Source organism: Eptatretus burgeri, chromosome 7 (genome assembly GCF_056783735.1).
Source record: "Eptatretus burgeri isolate ZD-2024b chromosome 7, Ebu_testis_v1, whole genome shotgun sequence".
Taxonomy (NCBI): Eukaryota; Metazoa; Chordata; class Myxini; order Myxiniformes; family Myxinidae; genus Eptatretus; species Eptatretus burgeri.
Genome location: NC_140967.1, coordinates 89021362 through 89042268, shown reverse-complemented (window position 1 = coordinate 89042268; position 20907 = coordinate 89021362). Strand labels below are relative to the sequence as shown.

The window sequence follows — 20907 nt, the reverse complement described above, 5'->3', positions numbered from 1 at the left end:
TGCCAGTACTGGCAGTAGATACAGTGCCGTCCTTCTTGCTCGTTGTTAGAGTCTTGGCTACAGTTGGTTGCATTTTTCTTCGTACTTCTTCTTTGAAGAAGAGGCGAAGTGGCTCCCACTGTTCAATCAGCCTGTCTAGGCACTGACCAAGGGACAGCCACCTTGTTGCGACATGCTTCAGAATCTTGTGTGTCGGGGCATCACAGAGTTCTTGCAGTGCTTTCACTCCTTTGACGCGTTTACTACTTTTGTCCAAGTAGTAGTAAATATCGATGAGAAAGTCATCTAATTCAATGGGTAAGGCCTGAGCCACCTTCTTGGCCGTATTGTGCATCATATGGCAAGGGCATCCCATGATGTAGCACTCTGGATTTTGTTTGTGGATATAAGCAGCGACTCCTTTGTGCTTGCCCACCATGACAGAGGCATTATCAGCACAAAAGGAAACACAATTTCCCCACGGAATTTTCCTGTCACTGAACTCATGATCAAGCAGTTTGAAAATGTTTTCTCCAGTGGAATCTTGTTTGCACGCAGGCAAACTTAGCAAACCTTGCTTCACAATCCCAGCACTGTTGTCATAGTACGAAATCAGGACAGGATACAGCTGGGCCTCACCACTGTCATTGCTACCGTCTGTAGCTAGGCTAAATGGAGCTAGTCCAGCAATATCGGCAATAGATGAAGCAGTAACATTTGACAACTCACCAATTATTGCTGAAGTTTTTGTTCTTGCACATCCATACTTTGAAGCAACTTTTGAATCTGGAAACATCTTTTGAAATAGAGGTCCAGCATGATCTGAGACTGATATGGGCAAGTTATGTTCCACAATAAATCCACTAAAGAGAAGTTCCGCTCGGGTAACATCCTCTTCCTCGCTTGTCCCTTGTTTGGTGAAATAATTCAGAAGTGTACCGGTACTCGTGCTCGAAGATCTCTCCTTTGCAATGTCTGTGTGCCGTTTGCTTCCAACGTGCTTCCGAATATCATCGCGACCTCCGTGCTCAACTGAAATATCAACGCTGCATACTGTACAATACGCATGATGAATTCCTCTTTCAGTCTTTCAAATACACGGGTATTGGAGACTGTATTCGGTCTTGTATTTCTGAGACCATTTCTTGGTCTTCGTAAGCTTCTTTTCTGCCATTTCATAATCAACATCGAGGGCTTGAAGCATCGGTAACTTCGAAGTCGATGTTCCACAGCTGCAGCGCGACTCGTAGAACTCTAGCGGCTGATAAACACCGCACGGTGGTCGCGACCGCCGGGCTGGTACGGGGCCCAGCTGCATGCAGTGAGCGTATCGCATGCATATACACTGTGCATACATACCGCATGCACTGTATTGCACACATACCGCATGCACTAAATCTCAGTGCATGATCGCATAAGCGAGATCCAGACCCAATGTTTCGCTGCTCCTCATTTGAATTTGCAATTTTTTACGTACAATTTGGTAGCAGCGAACGTTATGGAGTTACCACATGCTATACGTAGCAGACGATGCTTTTCATTCAATTCTCATACTAGTACATTCTGATTAGTGAACAGTGCAAAAATATCAAAATTTCGGGAGGATAAGGATAGTGATCGTAAGGGCGGGAGTTTGGGTGAATTTTCGGAAGCCTCCCGATGAAATCGGGAGGGTTGGCATTGCTGCCAAGGTCTTCAACGTTATTGGATTCTCCCGCGATGAAGCCGAGTCGATGGGCCTATCACTTCGCCATTGCAGACTGGTCCGTGGTCTCTCTGTCTTCTACCGCCTCCTTTCTGATCTTGCACCCTCTGCACTCTACATCCTTTGTCCCCCCCACCCCGGTTTGTTTGGGTGCACCACGGTCCACCATCAACCTCCCTGCTGCAAAACTTCCAAAATCCAGGATCACTGCTCACCTCCACTCAATCGTTCACATTTTTGCCCTGCCTTGGAAACCAACTTCCACATTCTCTTCAATCTAACTCTTCCCTCCCAGTCTTCAAGACAGCTGTTCACCACCATCTTATATCATCCCCAATCCAAACCTATGATCTTTTCTACCCCCTTTAAACCAACCGCCTCCCAAATTTCTCGCTTTTCCTTCCTAAAACTTTGTTTCTGTATTCATCTTACTCACCCCTGCATTCCCCCCTACCCCCATCCTTACCCGCATCTCTTGTTGTCCGTCTCCATCTATTTTGTCCCTCATCCCTGCTATTGGCATTTCCCCCTTCTCTTTCTGCTGTTCCTTTTGCTTCATTTCGTCCTGATCAATTATGTGTTCTCAACCAGGCGTAGTGGCGTGCGCCTGTAATCCGGCTACTCGGATTGGCTTGGGTTGGAGGATCACTTGATGACGGGAGCTCTGCACTGGGCCGCGCTATGACAGGGTATAGGGCAGCCCGGAATCATGGCGAAACCCAATCCTTATCCCTGTGTCGTAAGAGGCGACCAGGGTTGTGTCAGGAAGGGCATCCGACGTAAAACCTATGCCAAATCAGTATGCGGATCATAACGGATGATCCGCTGTGGCGACCCCTAACGGGAGCAGCCGAAAGACGAACAACAACAATTATGTGTTCTCACTCTTCCATGAAGCTCGTCCATATACAAATTATTTTTTAAAGGGCAGGGTGTCAGATAATATCGCATGCTTGAGCTATATCAAGAAAGACGGCCATGATCTCATGTCTGACATTGAAGGCTTCCATCCATTGTTGGGAGAGTAGGAGCAGCATGCCCAGGGTAGTGACCTAGTCTGAATCCAAACTGATTGTCTGAGATGAGATTGTTGAAGAAAAGGAAAGATTTGATGTCAACTGTGATTATGGATTCCATGACCTTGCTGATGATTTAAAGTGAGATAATAGGTCTGTAGTTAAGGGCAAGGGCATACAAGACGGGGGGGGGGGGTTGGGGGGCAAGTACCCACCCAAAAGCCAGTGTAGCTTTTATAATTCGCACATAAAAATAACAGGATGACAAAATATCATGGGATGATAAACTATCGTGAGATGACAGAATGATGACAGCCTGTAATGTAAAAACTCAGTGAATTGTCATATATTTTACTATTTTTGCAATTATCAATCGTAGTCCTTTTCTAATTAAAATAATACTGAAAATACGATAAACGTCAAATTTATTACACATCAGGCAAGTGGCAGCTCTGCCCGACTCCCAAGACTTCGCCCACCCTCAAGCACTTTTGAAATGACGTATTTCCATCCTTGAATGCATGTCATACAATCAACCATACCCAGAAACACAAATGGCTGATGGTAGGGCAATCACCAGCATGTTACGTTATGGTGGGGCAAGGAAGCCGTACAGGGCCCTGGGACCTCTGAAGATCTGATGAGGATTCTCAACGACTTGCTGACCTGACCTGTTCGTGTTGCCAGATTATATCTATAGATTATAGAAGGTTGTATTACTTCTGCGGAAACTGTCCGCGACTCCGGAACTTCATGAGCATGTATGTTCTCAACGTACTTCAGGGGAAGCTGTGCAATATCTCAGGACTTCTTAGTGGCGGTTTGTCAGCTGTTCCTATCACCGAAGAGCTATTATTAGTTAACCACTTTGAAATTGCCCTTAGTTCTATTCTTTAGTTTGCTTAAAAGTGTTTAAAATGATGATAGAGGGAACCACCCCGTCCAATGGCTGGCTTATTATTACTGGCCTTGCGTTTGGGGAAGGGTTTCCTGAAAAAGAGTGTGCAGCACCTTGAATAAAGGCTTTTATGAAATGATGTTTATGACGTCATTTTGAAAGGGTCATATTAGGTTGTGCTCTGACTGGTTAGAAGGGGGATGGTGGGGGATGGTGGAGTGGCTGCAGTGTGACCTGAACCACTACCGGAGGTTTGCACACTAATCGAGTGGAGTTGCCGTTCTAGTTTATACCATGTTTTTTTGCTTGTTGATGTGGATGTCTTCATGCACCTCTTATATGTATGAGGTATATTCCTTTTCCTTTGTTTCAGATTGTTCATCACGACGTGTGTTGAAGTTATAATTTAAAAAAAAGAAGTTCCCGATGGAATTGTGAAAGCGACCATTGCAAAAAAGAAATGGACTCAGACTACCAAGAAACGCATGCCAAAAAGGCACACAATGGCTTGAAGTGCACATTCAGGCAACGTCGCCATCATTTTGGCAAATTTGTAGCCCCCCCCCCCCAACACTAAAAAAATTGGCTCATATGCCCATGGTTAAGGGGATCAGTTTTTGCACCTTTTCATATTGTCACGGTGCTGGCGGTCAAGGTTAATCTCCCGACCCAAATTGTGGTTACGGGCGGTTAACACCGCCAGCCCGGATAGCCAAGCGGTTCCTTAGGAGGCGGACACGTTGATCCTGGGAGATTATAGCACGCGGGAGGAGCGGGGCGCAATGGAAGCACAGCACAGTGGGGTTTATACTCAAACCCCATGACAAATACAATACATGACAAATACATGACAAACCCCATGACGGACATAGCAACTTAAAATAAATACGGGATTTAATGAAAATAGACAAATATTTACAAGGGACAATAACTCAGATATAGTAATAATCGTGAGATAAACTAAAGTCTAAATCGAGACACTGATATTTAAATATAGTATAAGTTTATTTTTATTTCAATATAGTTTAAATTGGGGTATTTCCACGTGCAACATAGTTTAAATAGGGAGTATTGCTGTGTCCAACATAGTTTAAATAGGGAGTATTGCTGTGTGCAACATAGTTTAAATAGGGGGTATTGCTGTGTGCAACATAGTTTAAATAGGGGGTATTACAACGTGCAACATAGTTTAAATAGGGAGTATTACCATGTACAACATAGTACAAAGAGGGAGTATTACCATGTACAACATAGTTTAAATAGGGGGTATTACCATGTACAACATAGTTCAAATAGGGAGTATTACCATGTACAACATAGTTTAAATAGGGGGTATTACCATGTACAACATAGTATAAATAGGGGGTATTACCATGTACAACATAGTATAAATAGGGGGTATTACCATGTACAACATAGTTTAAATAGGGGGTATTACCATGTACAACATAGTATAAATAGGGGGTATTACCATGTACAACATAGTATAAATAGGGAGTATTACCATGTACACCATAGTTTAAATAGGGGGTATTACCATGTACAACATAGTACAAAGAGGGAGTATTACCATGTACAACATAGTTTAAATAGGGGGTATTACCATGTACAACATAGTTCAAATAGGGAGTATTACCATGTACAACATAGTATAAATAGGGGGTATTACCATGTACAACATAGTATAAAGAGGGAGTATTACCATGTACAACATAGTATAAATAGGGGGTATTACCATGTACAACATAGTACAAAGAGAGAGTATTACCATGTACAACATAGTATAAATAGGGGGTATTACCATGTACAACATAGTATAAATAGGGAGTACTACCATATATAACAGAGTTTAAATAGGGGGGTATTACCATGTACTACATAGTTTAAATAATGAGTATTACCATGTACAACATAGTTTAAATAGGGGGTATTACCAAGTACAACATAGTTTAAATAGGGAGTATTACCATGTATAACATAGTTTAAATAGGGGGTATTACCATGTACAACATAGTATAAATAGGGAGTACTACCATATATAACAGAGTTTAAATAGGGGGGTATTACCATGTACAACATAGTTTAAATAAGGGGTATTACCATATACGTACAACACAGTATAAACGAGACAGTACCCGCCCATAGGGCGGGGAGGGAACGAGGGGAGGAATTGGAAAGGCAGTGTTAGGGTTGGGGTTGGGGTTGGGGTTGGGATTAGATAACCCTAACCCTAACCCTAACAACTAACCCTAACCCCAACAGCTTAGTTATCTCATTGTATACAACGGTTTGGCCATCTATAAAGGACAAACAAACATGAAAAATTGACGTTTTAGTCAATTTAGGACGTCATAACTCGAAAACCGGAAGTCGGAAGTGAATGTCGTCAATCAACTGTGTCAATTAATTTTGATTATCTGTCGAATGGCGTTGGTCCCGTCTCGATCGGATGAAATTGACCCGGTGACCTTGACCCCTTGACCTTTGACCTTGAATTTGACCCACCCATGTCCGTTCTCATGTCCCAAGGATCACTCATGCCAAGTTTCATCTCATTCCATCCAATGGTTCGGCCGCCTATAAAGGACGAACAAACATACATACAAACAGATTGTTTTTTTAGTATAGTAGATAGGGAATATTGTTGAGGATTCGACGGTGGTGGGATTCACACTCTACTCTTGACAGCCAAATGTTGAAGATTCGGTGTGACTTAACAGCACCGCCGTCTCAGGGGTTATAACGCCGACTGGTTTGGCACAGGTCTCGGGTCACGCGCCTCGGATCGCGATACCAAAGTACACCTGGGCCTTACCAGTTGGGGAAATAGACCCGGGCTACAGACTGGGTTTGTTAGAGACCGAGCGAAGTCTGCCAGTCCGTAGCCCATTTGGTTTTAAATACAAATCAAGCGGATTGTTCCTCAGCACGGCACGAATAAACTCAAGGCGGCAACTTTCATTTGAATCAGCCAGATTTATTGGGGACACATCGGGGAAATACAACACAAGCAAAACATTCACGAACGTTATCATTCATCTATAACCCGCTCTTAACTAGGGAGCTATGGATACGGGTTTCGAAGGGGGCCCTAGCGAAATAAACCTTAGACAACATGCAGACAAGACACGGAGTACTTGGTAGTGCCTCATGGAAGAGAGGAAAAGTGTCGAAGGCACGAATGCGGCTCGTGAGAAGCCGATGTCAACGGATTCGAGCGCCCAAGCTCGAGCATGCAGAGCGGAAAGATGGCGCTCGTAATCCTCCTCCCGGCACCGCTCGCGCATGCCATGGCGCGTCCAGCCTCCGTAAGGTCGACGGCACAAGAGCGAAAGATCTATGGTGTGTTCCAGCTAGTTTCTCACAAGGTCCAGTATACAAATCCAGGCCTGGCCTGTTCACCAGACTAGGCTAACCCGGGTGTTGGACTCTGCAAGTGGATCAATGGAATCACAAGATGTGTCGAGCCGTGCATGGAGTCAGGACAGTCAGAGGCTCCGTGACTGGACTCAAGATCAACCTGTGGATGACCTCAGGCTGGATCCATAACCGAGGAGGAACAGCCGGCCAAACCACTCTTCACAAAGCCGATCCCTGACTGACACTGCTGTTCCTCTAGAAGCAGATCGCAGACTCACACAGCAGCCAGTTCCTCATACAGCAGATCGCAGACTCAACACTAGCAGTTTCTCCCTTGCCTTCTTGGGGCTCGCTCTTCTGAACCGCCTCCGGGGATACGTGATTGGTCCATCCTTCGAGCCTGCAGCCGCTCTCCGCCAATGGGTTGCTGACACGTCTCGTTGACCGACTCCGTCAGAGCGCTGGGCGGGGGCTGGTTCGGAGGGGGGAAGAAGAACAGCGCCTCTGGGTACACCACCACTGTATGGACACTGGAAAGCCTGCTACACCCCCCGACACACATGTAATGTCTGATTACCAAACAACCTGGCGAAACATGCATTTAAGGGGGGATCTGAGCTAATCCTATATTTAATAACGCACTAAGGGCCCATTTCCGCAACAGTATTACCATGTACAACATAGTATAAATAGGGGGTATTACCATATACAACATAGTTTAAATAGGGGGTATTACCATGCACAACATAGTTTAAATAGTGAGTATTGCCACGTGCAACATAGTTCAAATAGGGAGTATTACCATGTACAACATAGTATAAATAGGGAGTATTGCCATGTACAACATAATATAAATAGGGAGTATTGCTGTGTGCAACATAGTTTAAATAGGGAGTATTACAATGTGGAACATAGTGTAAGTAGGGAGTATTGCCATGTACAACATAGTTTAAATAGGGAGTATTACCATGTATAACATAGTTTAAATAGGGAGTATTACCATGTATAACATAGTATAAAAAAGGAGTATTACCATGTACAACATAGTTTAAAGAGGGAGTATTACCATGCACAACATAGTTTAAATAGGGAGTATTGCCATGTACAACATAGTATAAATAGGGAGTATTGCTGTGTGCAACATAGTTTAAATAGGGGGTATTGCTGTGTGCAACATAGTTTAAATAGGGGGTATTGCTGTGTGCAACATAGTTTAAATAGGGGGTATTACAACGTGCAACATAGTTTAAATAGGGAGTATTACCATGTACAACATAGTACAAAGAGGGAGTATTACCATGTACAACATAGTTTAAATAGGGGGTATTACCATGTACAACATAGTTCAAATAGGGAGTATTACCATGTACAACATAGTTTAAATAGGGGGTATTACCATGTACAACATAGTATAAATAGGCAGTAATACCATGTACAATATAGTTTAAATAGGGAGTATTGCCATGTACAACATAGTATAAATAGGGAGTATTACCATGTACAACATAGTATAAATAGGGAGTAATACCATGTACAACATAGTATAAATAGGGAGTAATACCATGTACAACATAGATAAATAGGGAGTATTACCATGTACAACATACTTTAAATAGGGAGTATTGCCGTGTACGACATAGTATAAATAAGGAGTATTACTGTGTGCAACAAAGTATAAATAGGGAGTATTACCATGTACAACATAGTATAAATAGGGAGTATTACCATGTACAACATAGTGTAAAAAAGGAGTATTACCATGTACAACATAGTTTAAAGAGGGAGTATTACCATGCACAACATAGTTTAAATAGGGAGTATTGCCATGTACAACATAGTATAAATAGGGAGTATTGCTGTGTGCAACATAGTTTAAAGAGGGAGTATTGCCATGTACAACATAGTATAAATAGGGAGTATTGCTGTGTGCAACATAGTTTAAAGAGGGAGTATTGCCATGTACAACATAGTATAAATAGGGAGTATTGCTGTGTGCAACATAGTTTAAATAGGGAGTATTACCATGTGGAACACAGTGTAAGTAGGGAGTATTGCCATGTACAACATAGTATAAAGAGGGAGTATTGCTGTGTGAAACATAGTTTAAATAGGGAGTATTACCATGCACAACATAGTGTAAATTGGTAGTATTGCCATGTACAACATAGTATAAATAGGGAGTATTGCTGTGTGCAACATAGTTTAAAGAGGGAGTATTGCCATGTACAACATAGTATAAATAGGGAGTATTGCTGTGTGCAACATAGTTTAAATAGGGAGTATTACCATGTGGAACACAGTGTAAGTAGGGAGTATTGCCATGTACAACATAGTATAAAGAGGGAGTATTGCTGTGTGAAACATAGTTTAAATAGGGAGTATTGCTGTGTGAAACATAGTTTAAATAGGGAGTAATACCATGTACAACATAGTATAAAGAGGGAGTATTGCCATGTACACCAGTATAAATAAGGAGTATTGCCATGTACAACATAGTATAAATAGGGAGTATTACCATGTACAATATAGTTTAAATAGGGAGTATTACCATGTATAACATAGTTTAAATAGGGAGTATTACCATGTATAACATAGTATAAATAGGGAGTATTACCATGTACAACATCTTTCTGTAATTCCAGCAATCTCTGTGTGTGTCTGTCTGTTTGTCTGTCTGCGACCGCCGTTTCTCGACGACCGCCGGTCCGATCTCATTGAAACTTGCCAGGAATATTGCCGGGGACCTGCGGATGTGCCTTTTCGAGGTTTGATATCGATCGGACGAGCGGTTCTCAAGTTACGGCCATTTTATTGCTTTTTCAGTGTTGAAAAGGTGTATATATGGCAGCTGAAGGTGTCGTTCCACCTTCTCACCTTATCATGCCATTTTTTCCCAAATTATTAATAACCAGAAGACCACCGGTCCGATCGGATTGAAACTTGCCACGAATATTGCCGGGGCCCCGCGGATGTGCCTTTTCAAGGTTTGACATCAATCGGACGAGCGGTTCCCAAGTTACGGCCATATATCTGTCAACCAATGACAGGACACGGTGCTATGACGTCACGAATGACGTAACAATTAATGTTTGTTTAATCATTTATTTATTTTTTAAAAAAATTTGGGCACGATTGACGTCACGATTCTTTTTCTTCTTCGTTTGGTATGACGTCACAATCGACACTGGGGACCTGAGTATGTGCCTTATTATTTATTATTATTGTTGTGCTTGGTAAACATTTGTGAATACATTTACAGAGAGAGGGGCGAGAGAGGAGGGGGAGGGAGGAGAAGGGAGAGAGGGGGGGAGAGAGAAGGGAGAGAGAGGGGGAGAGAGAAGGGAGAGAGAGGGGGGAGAGAGAAGGGCGGAGAGAGAAGGGCGAGAGAGGGGGAGAGAGAAGGGTGAGAGAGGGGGGGCAAGAGAGGGGGCGAGAGAGGAGGGGCAAGAGAGAAGGGGGGACAGAGGAGGGGGCAGAGAGGAGGGAGAGAGAGGAGGGGGGAGAGAGGAGGGAGAGAGAGGAGGGGGAGAGGGGGGGGAGAGAGAGGGGGCGTCACAATTCTTCTTCTTCGTTTGATATGACGTCACAATTGATGCTGGGGACCTGATACTGCAGGCACGAAGCTGCACATACTGGCACACACCTACGGGCACACCCCTACGGGCCCGCACTAGTAGTATAAATTGGGAGTATTACCGTGTATAACATTGTATAAATAGGGAGTATTACCGTGTATAACATAGTATAAATAGGGAGTATTACCGTGTACAACATAGTTTAAATAGGGAGTATTACCATGTATAACATAGTTTAAATAGGGAGTATTGTGGAGTATTTCTGAAGATGGGAAAGGATGAGTGGGCGTTTTGGCCTGGTGGGCCAAGTTATCCTTTTATGTGTATTTTTTGACTTCTTGAGATACTCACTTCCTGGTCTTCTTCTTTTTTTGAAGTTTTCTTGCTCAAATATGTCTCTTTACTCTTTCCATCTTGGCCTATATAAATTGAAACATGGATGACAAGCACAAACCTTGAAAAGACATCTGAAACTTGATAAAACTATATCCATTAGATAGCACTGAAAAGGAAATTCATAAAATCCAAGCACTTGCATTCTAAATATGTATATTCATCATGGTGGAATGCTGAAGCAAGCCAGATATGTGTAAAATCTCTACAACAACAAGGAATGATTACTCTTCCATAAACAAAAAGAAAGGGGAGCGCAAAACCTCGATGAATGACTGGCACATATCTGACTGTTAACGAGATATTTTCCATCAGGAATTACGAGTGGAATTCGCCACTTGAATAATTTAACATTTGACCATCAGTGATTCCGTTAATTTTCTTTACAGGAGAGAAAATGCATCATATTTTGAATAAAAATCCAATTGTTTTGTGACGATGTGGAACCCCATAATATGTTTTGCACTTGATGCTCGAATATTGATTTTAACTCCTTTTAAACTTATAGGGCTTGGATTTCCAGTCAATGTGTTTTCTCCCTTCCGTCCCTTGCACCTTCCTTTCTTCCACCATACCCTCCTTCTCACTTTCCCAGAAATACGAAAGATAATCAAAATGTTTGTCATGACCAGTTTAAACACCTAGACCACAATATTTATATTCTTCAAGCAAGTGAATAATGACGGTAAAATTATTTATACTGTTGCAGTTGTGCAACTTAAACAACTGCCACGTTGCCTGGCAGTGGTTATGGGACGAAAATATCTTCAAGTCCAGTGGGTGAATCAGCGTTTGTGGAGGTACAGCAATTACTTCCACCACCAAATATGGACAATGGTTATGTTCTCACCCCTGTTTGTTTATCTGTGATCAGGATATCTTAAAAAGCTATTGACGGATTTGGCCAAAACTTGGTGAACAAGTTTAGTGTGCGACAAGGACGAATTGATCCGATTCTGATGAAGAATCAGATCTGGATACTCAAATTTTTAAAGTGAATTTTCACCATTGAGAGATAGGACCAAAAATAATATACAGTAGAGCACGATATCTCAAAGAGTTGTGGATAGATTACGACGAAACTTGGTGGATGAGCCGGATAGGTGACAAGAACAAGCCGATTAGATTTTGGTAAAGGTCTTTTTTTTTTTTTGTATACATTGTCGAGGCTCGTATGAGAGCTAACACACAACTCACAGCAAGGGGGCATGAGACAAGAGGGGCGGGAGTGGAAGGGACAAAACAGTGGGGAACAGACACATTAGGTGAACTGTGGAAGGGAGAGGGATGGGGATGGGACGGGGAACATGGCGAAGAGAAGATGGACATTACAGGGACTTTCAGGAAGGAAAGCAGGGGAATTGAAGGAAGGGGAACAGCATATCCAGGGTAGAGTGACCTGGTCTTGATGCAGATCCAGCCTATCAGTAAGATACAAACGTAAGCTGTACAGCGTGGCAGAGGTATCTGCTCTGCTGAGGGCCATTCTAGTTACCTCCGCCAGTGAAGGTGAAGGAGGTGATGTTTTCACACCTTTCTGTCTTTTGTTTGTTTGGCTGTCTGTCTGTCTGTCTGTGTGCAGGATATCTCAAAAAGTTGTGGACGGATTCGGATGAAATTTTGTGGGCAGGTTGGGTGTGTGACAAGGACAAACTGATTAGATTTTGGTGAAGATGCGGATCCGGATCCGACTACTAGAATTTTTAAAGTTATTCTTCACCATTGAGAGAGGGGAGAGGAGGAGGTTGGGACCATACTCTGTGCAGAACGTTGGTGCTGCTTAAGCAGTCTCCTTGGCTATTGGGTACAATCCTGGATGGGTCGCCACTCCGACACAGTATACCAGCATACTGGTACTCATTTTTCCGACCTCGGAAGGATGACAGGCCGAGTTCACGCCACCTGGTATTAATTGAACAGCTGAGAGGGATTTGAACTCAGGATCCTAGGACCCAAAGCCCACCACCCTCACCATTAAGCCAACACCAGGCATATTGAGAGATGGGGCTAAACTAATATATAGCACGATATCTCAAAAATGTATTGGGCCCGATATGTTCTCGTGGATCAGGCATTGCGTGGCGGAGGTATGCGCTCTACCGAGTGCCCTTCTAGTTTATTTTGTATCAGTATGCCGTGTTAATGAGTGTTGAAAATAAAAGGAGTATCACTCACCTTGTGTGAACTCCAAACCACCTTTGCCAAAATACCCCAAATAGTATTCCTGCACTGTGATTTTCTACAGATAAAAAAGACGTGCACAAATAAACAATTAAAGATATTACAACTGCCTCATACGATTTCTCACATACATGTAAAAATTCATAACAGATCATGCCGTATGAGCATCGATCGGTACTACTTCCAGTTAAAGGAACTTCCAGTTATTACTTCCAGTTTTACAATAGTAATTTGAAGCTTCAGTCTTAGACATGTGTTTTAGCTTTAATGGCATTATCGACAAAAGGAGAATAAGCTTTAAAATACATGACTTTTGACTGTACTGGGCCTGTGGACTGGTTGTCTCCACATTGCACATCAGGTATTTTAAGCAAATGTTCCAGTGACATAATCCAACAGATCATCACTGATGTCACATTGGATTGATCAATTAATGGAAAGAGAATACAAATATGAGACTGCATCATCAGATATGAACCGGTTTCATTATAAAAATTTATATGTACTCTGTGTGTGTGTGTATATGTGTATATGTGTATATATATATATATATATATATATATATATATACACACAAGCCGGTAGGCGGCGATGGGTCGCCGAGCATGGAAATTATAAGATATAGAGCAAAATGGATGTCATATAGCGAAGAGGGAATCACCTTAAGATTATGCATATCAAATCTCATCCAGTTCCATCTACTGATAACTACTCAGTATCCATTTGAATGAAAAGTACCGAAAATGCGGTTTGAAATCGGAAATCCCCAAAGTTCGAGGGGGTGCTGTGGGTGAACAAAGATCTAAATCGAAAATCCGGCTCGATCATTTGTGCACAATGTATTCCAGACGATTAGTGTGAATTTTCATGACCATCCGACCATAACCCTAGGAGGAGTAGCATTTGGCACGAAGGCACCTCCAGCTCTCGCATATTATATTTTTTTGCACGAATTGACCTTTGACCCCTGACCTAAGCGAAATCGGTCAATATGTCCTGAGGCAAAGTTGTAGTACTCATTGAGTACCATGAACCTGCAAAGTTTAATTCGTATCGATGCACTCACCTGGTCGCTAGGGGGCCTTCAATTTTTGCCAATTTTCGCGCATACCCTAATTGTAGGGGGCGCTGCGGGTAAACTATTCCATATATCACAAAAACCGGAATATATTTGATAGAGCATCACCTGTAGATCATTCGTGCCAAATTTCATAACCCTACGTGGGATAATGGCTTTCAGAATTGATTTCGCGTGAACGGTACCGATTTTGAAGGTTTTTCGGTTGTTGCTCGGGAACCAAAGCATCTCTCGCAACCATCACAATTTCCAAAGCACTATGTCAAAAGATGTACCTACCACCCGAGTTTGGTCAAAATCCGCCCACGTTTACTACCAATTATGCTGATGACAAACGAACAAACATCCAAACAAACAGACAGAATTACTGACAATAAGGGTCACCTATTTCGGCGACCCAATATATGTACAGATTCAAAGCTCGTGGAAGAGCAACAAAACAGTAGAGAGGTGGGCGGGGGGGGTACAGTGGGACACCAACAGTGGAGTTGAACAACAAAATAGAGGGCTGTGGACACATGCGGTGAACAGGATGGATACAGAAGAAAACTTTCAGGAAGGAAAAACTGGAAATTTGGAAAGAAGGGGGATTTGGATGGGGTTAGCGAAAGTCAAAATGATCATGGTTTTGGATTGGGGACGATCTGAGATGGTGGTGAACAGCCGTCTTGAAGACCTCGAGGGAAGAATCTTATTGAAGAGAATGTGGAAGTTCATTCCACAGGTGGGAAAAACAGGAATGAATGAGAGGAGGTGAGCAGTGATCCTGGATTTAGGTAGTTTTACCAGAAGGGAGTTGATGGTGGACAGTGTGCACCATGCAGAAACCTGGGGAGTCGGCTGGAACACTGCTCCAGCTTGATGGAGTGTATCGAGATTTCAAAGAAGAAAGCTCAGGACATGTGTTTAAAATGACAGGAATAACTTTACAATCCATAAGTGATTATGCCACGTTCTTAATGGCTGAACAAGAAATAAGGGAAGGAAGGTGTGTTTGTTCATAAAATAAAATAAATAGTGTGTAGGTTTCACTAACCCTTGAATAAATGTCTATCTACAAGCGCTTTTCGTCCAAGTTCTGGTTTGCGGTTAAATGGCATGTCCACCAGGGGGTGCGAGGGACCTAGTACTAGTTGTAGAAGAACAATGCTCAATCAAAGAGGAAGTTGGGCTTAGGCTTGGTCAAACACGCACAATATGGGTTTCCGTTTGAAAATTGCACTTGCAAGATATCATTCAATTCATCACAGTGGAGGGAATGCTGCGCCTCACCAACTTACTTCATAAAAATTGATTCAACATTTCATTTTTGAGGAAGTGTAAACCAGTCATATGAAATTTGTCACAGGTTGGTAGTTTAGTAGAATTTCCCCAATGCAACAGAGCTGGTTACTATGGGTAGAATCCGTATTTGATTCATACACTGTGTTTATTTGTCCATTTTCTTCATTCATGTCAAAGTATGCTGATATTTTTTTTTAATACAAAGTTGAAACTTGTAGAAGAACAATTTGCCAAAGGATAGAAGTGCAAAATCCTTACAATGAGATGGTTGGGAAAACCATCAGTAAAAACAACACGTAAAATGAATGAAATGATCGAAGGTGAGAGAGGTAGATGGGAGGAGAAGGGCGGGGGGGGGGGGAGAATGGTGAGGGAGGAGAAGGGCGGGGGAGGAGAAGGGCGGAGAAGAAGGGCGGAGGCGATGGGCAGGGCAAAAGGGCGGGGGAGGACAAGGGTGGGGGGAGGAGAAGGACAGGGAGGAGGAGAAAGGCAGGGTGAGGAGAAGGGCGGGGGAGGAGGAGAAGGCTAGGGAGGAGAAAGGGGAGAGGGTAAAAAGAGACAGTAACCTCCAGGTAAGAGTGGTGGGTTTGACAAAAGTTAATTGAGATAAAATATTGTTTTATGGGCCTTATTAATATTTATGGTGGTGAAAGAGATGGTTGTTGTTGTTGTTGTTGTTGTTGTTGTTGTTGTTGATTATCCCCAGTCAGTTCTGCTCAAACATGCCTGTGGCACGGAGATAGCCGATCATTCTTCGGAGATAGCGACCCAGAGATCCCTCACAAGATGTTGTGCCTTTGTGGAGCCAGGACAGCGCAATCTTCCAGAATGTGTTTTATTGTGTGTGGGGCAGCCTGGCAGAAGCTGCATGTGTCGTCAGTGGTGTCATTGAGTCTATGTTTGTACTGTAAAAGTTGAGGGTGGTGTCCACAGTGGAAGCGTGAATGGTGAACAAGATCAGACCTGAGGAGTAATTTAATTATGTCATCAATGGGTGGGGTTTAGTGACCAGGATACTGAAAGAGATGGTTTACAGGGTGGCTTGAGAGTCACTTTACCCCTTCCCAACAAAGCATTCGTTCTTAAAAACTTTTATTATACTGGTTTTAATGTGCTGTACAGTACTGTACTTGCAATAATTAATCAGTCAGTCATTGTATCTGTATGCGCTCCACCATTCTCCTTGCACCACTGGATTCGTCGCCAAGTCCTCCAAGAGATCTTGCGTAGCATTTGTGGATCAACTGTGTGAAAGAGACCATGACTGCAGCGTGCAGTTCTTCAATCATCCGAAACCGGTTTGTCGAGACCTTCTCCTTGATGAAGCCCCACAAAGACTTGTCTGGAGTCTTTAGATCTGGACAAGGTGGTGCTCATGGTAGAGGAGCTGGTGATGTTGGTGATCGCATCCAATCCATCGTTGAAGGAACATTCCGTTTAGATAGTCCCGAAGATGCAATGCAAAATGCGCAGGTTCACCGTCTTGATGAAACCAGACACTTTCAGATATCGCCGCAGTAACAAGTATTGGTACCAGCCAGTTTATTAGCATATGCTCGAAAGCTTCGCCTTTTACCTACTGGTCCATCAAATAATAATAATAAAGTAACCAAATAAATGTCTTTGAGGTCATTCCTGCCAATATCATCACTTGTGGAGGATGATGCTCCAACTCCAATGTGAAATGTGGATTTTCCTGAGACCAGAACACCACATTTCGTGCCTGTGAGCTTCGATAGATGGCACATTCATCCGAATATAGTAAAATATATACTGTGTATTAAAGGAGTTGAAGAAGGAATGCTTTGCTGGGGAAGGGTAAATCGACTTTCAGGCCACATGTAAAGTCACTGAAAATTGAGGATAAAAAGAGGAAAACTTGTGAGAATTATCAAGAGCAATATTAAAAGAGCCACAAAGCAGTTATCATGAGAATTAGAGTCATGGGAAGGAGAGGATCATTCCTTTCAAACAATGAAGGAAAAGCAACACAAGAAATGAGACGAACGGTCACGGACCAGAAGTAGCAACTCCCAGAAGGACAATTTGCAACTTTTTGAGATGTATGCTGAATGAAGGAAGATTTGGCTTGAGAAATAACAACAAATTGAGAGTACACCAAACATAAGCTGCATGAGATTGAGAGGGGAGAGACTTTGAAGGATAAAGGAAAACATGTTTAATATTTTGAAAAGGCATGTGTGTACGTGTATTTGCTCATCCCTGCTATGTCATAGAAAGCAAGGCTCAATTAACTCGACCAAAGCTCGTCTGACATCTCCAATGGCTCCCTGAACCGTTACATCACGGAATTTTGAATGCCTGTTCCAGCGAATAATCAAATCCAGTTTGCTATTCTCCCGAAGTGATCTGTGATGATGTATCAGATCAATAATCAGATATGATGTTGCCTGTGGTCTCCAAGGTCCCCGAGAGCAGTTGAAACTTTCCTGATAGAGATGTCGACTCTCGAAAGGCCGACTCTGTTGGAAGTACATTTCTTCTGGGAGATGATGCTCTGAAACGGAAGAAGGAAACTTGTTCCCTTCACCATATCAGTCGATGACAAGAATTCTGTTACGCAAATCGGACACCTGCAAAATTCTCACAACAGGTAAAAAGGGGTCTCTCGACTTAATGGAGTGGATACACCACAAGTGAAAGGCATTTTGAGGGACTGCAATAATTTAGTTTGTGTGGCTAATGATTGCAGTATTGCTGGGAGAGTGACTGTGCCGCTAATGCAGTGCCCGGTTTCCAGTAAGCTGGTACTCATTTTGCAAACCTCGGGAAGATGACAGGCTGAGTCAACCCACCTGGTGTTATTTAATGTCTAGACAGTGGCTCAAAATCAAGACCTCAAGGATTAAGCAAGCCACCTTAACCATTAAGCCAACAGCAGCCTTAAGGACTCCATTGAAAAAGTAAATCAGTTTGAACTTCATATCTAAAACATGACATGAACAAGTCACCAATGTACACCGTTTACCAGACTCGGTGGTGTAATGGTTAAGAACGTCTGCTCTGAGTCTGGGAGGTCATAGGTTTGAACCCCGGCCAAGTCATACCAAAGACTTTAAAAATGGAATGTGCTGTTTCCTTGCTTGACGCTCAGTACTTAAAAGGATAGAGCATGGACAAACAACCACAGGTTGACAACCATAGCACAGTCTTTGACGGGCCTTACGGCCTCCTCCGTATTGAAGTTCTGTTGTGAGGGACCATATCTTATTGCCCTGCAGACCACACTATAGACATCATATACATTTGATATAATCAGACTTAAAATGAAACACAGTACTTTGTGAAATCAAGTGGAAACCCACCAAGCCAAACTCTTTTTCCTCGTGGTACTGTCGGATATGCCGTCTGTGACATACCTCGTATGTCCAATATGGTTCAATCTGCAAAGATCATCGCAAAAGCCACTTTCCAACAAGATTGTTTGTGAGACCCTGAAAATTTATTTACCACATGCAATCATTCCCCAGAGTAGAAAATATGAAAACTTACCCGATAGGAACAGCTGTTTTGTTTGAATAAGGGCTCAAGAAGTTTTTCTGGTTCTGGGGTTTCATCAGCCATCTCGTCGACACCATCCTGCAGGTCACAAAGCAGGACAATCCTCAAATGTGTGCTAAATAAAGCCTGAATGCTTATCTGTCTTTACCTGCTGATGGAAATGGTGCTTCGAAAGACCATTTCTTAGAGCCAAGTACACACTCATGCACGGAAATTCCACAAAGGAGTTTAGTTACATTGTCAGTGTTCTCGACAGGTGGCATTTGTTAATGTTTTTAACCCCAACTGAGATTTTGAGCTCTCCCTGACTGGGGATAGGGTGGGGTTGAAAACAAACAGGGGTGAAAACATAACCTCATCCACAACTTTTATTATCCCACCCCCCCCCCCCCCCCGGAGGGAGGGAGCGGGATATTGTAATCGTCTGGTTTGTTTATCTGTTTGTTTGTTTGTCTGTCTGTCTGTTAGCAACTTTACCCCAAAAAGGCTTTAGCAAACACTATCAAATTTAATCCACAGGTGGGCAATGAACCTTGGACGACCCCATTAACTTTTGGGTCCAATTGGATCAAAGGTCAAGGTCAAGGTCACGAAAAGATCAAAATCGTTTTTCGCTCATAACTTCGTCAAAAATGATCAGATTTACTTCAAACTAAGCTTATAGTGAACCTTATTGTATTTGTCACTTATAATCCTCCCCATCCCTAGAGTGAAAAATGCATATTTGTGAAGATCGGTAGGGTCCGAAGTTTTGGGGGTCATGGTCATCGGTCAAAATTACAAAATGGGCGGGATTTGTTGTGCCTGGCACCACTTGTTTACGGACATTTTCCGACAGTTTTGTGATTTATCTTGGTATATTGGCTTGAGGTTACATGATTATATCAAATTTCAGCTTTCCTGCACACTGAGAGAGCACTCAAATTTCATATCAGTTCGTGAATCAGTGGTTAGAAAGAGCTTAATATATTAGATACTAGCAAGTACCACCTGTCACTTTGCTGACGGGGTATACTAAAGAGGGAGAAGGGGAGATAAAGAGGGGGAGGGAGAGAGGGGTGGGGGAGAGAGAGGGGGGAGAGTGAGGAGGGAAGGGGAGTGAAGAAGGGTGGGGGAAGGCAGATGTGCGGTGAAGCGTTAATTACGATTCATACTGTTCCATCAAAATGATTCTGCATAGAATAACAATGAAGATGGAATCAAAATAATGTCTGAAATCCATTTTCTCCCTGTCATACTATAAATACCATCCGAAGACAAACACTGCCCAGACATATCCAGAAATAAATAAAATCCGGAGACAAACACAGCCCGGACTCGTCTGGAGACAAAACCCGCTGTCCGGAGACAAAACCCGATGGACGCATCTGGAGCCAAGCCGTCCGGAGACAGACACAGCCCGAACACGTTTGAAGACAAACTCCCGTCCAGACATAAACATCGGCCGGACACGTCCAGACATAAACACTGCCCGGACACGTTCGGAGATAAATAACACCCGGACATGTCCATAGACAAACACCGCACGGACATGCCTGGAGACAAACAGACATGGCCCTGACAGGTATGGAGGCAAACACTGTCTGGAGATAAACAACATCCAGACACAAACTCCGTCCGGAGACAAATACCTCTCGGAGATAAACACCGTCTGGACCCAAACACCATCCATTGGGGGAGGGGAGTTAGCAGAGAGACAATGTGCTTTATGAACAAAACGCACTATATATATATATATATATATATATATATATATATATATATATATATATATATATATATATATATATATATATATATATATATATATACATATACAAACCGGAAGGTGGACATGGGTAGTTGATCAAGTCAAATTTAGTCGTTTTTCAATCATTACTAGCCAATAAAAGCGTCCACAGCAACAGTTCTTTCTC

The 20907-nt window shown here is 42.8% G+C and overlaps 1 protein-coding gene across 3 annotated transcripts in view; it reads right to left on the bottom strand.

The window, feature by feature from the left end:
- Positions 1-19141, bottom strand: part of ERLEC1 (endoplasmic reticulum lectin 1) — a 56500-nt gene extending 37359 nt beyond the window's left edge. For all 3 annotated transcript variants that reach the window (XM_085890395.1, XM_085890394.1, XM_085890396.1), the window contains exons 1-4: positions 18983-19141; positions 18796-18873; positions 13102-13165; positions 10885-10952 (exon numbers count right to left, since the gene is read on the bottom strand). In XM_085890395.1, coding sequence (XP_085746521.1) covers positions 10885-10952; positions 13102-13165; positions 18796-18873; positions 18983-19054 — 282 coding nt within the window. In that variant the 5' untranslated portion in view covers positions 19055-19141. The remainder of the gene's footprint in view (positions 1-10884; positions 10953-13101; positions 13166-18795; positions 18874-18982) is intronic.
- Positions 19142-20907: the final 1766 nt, after the last annotated feature.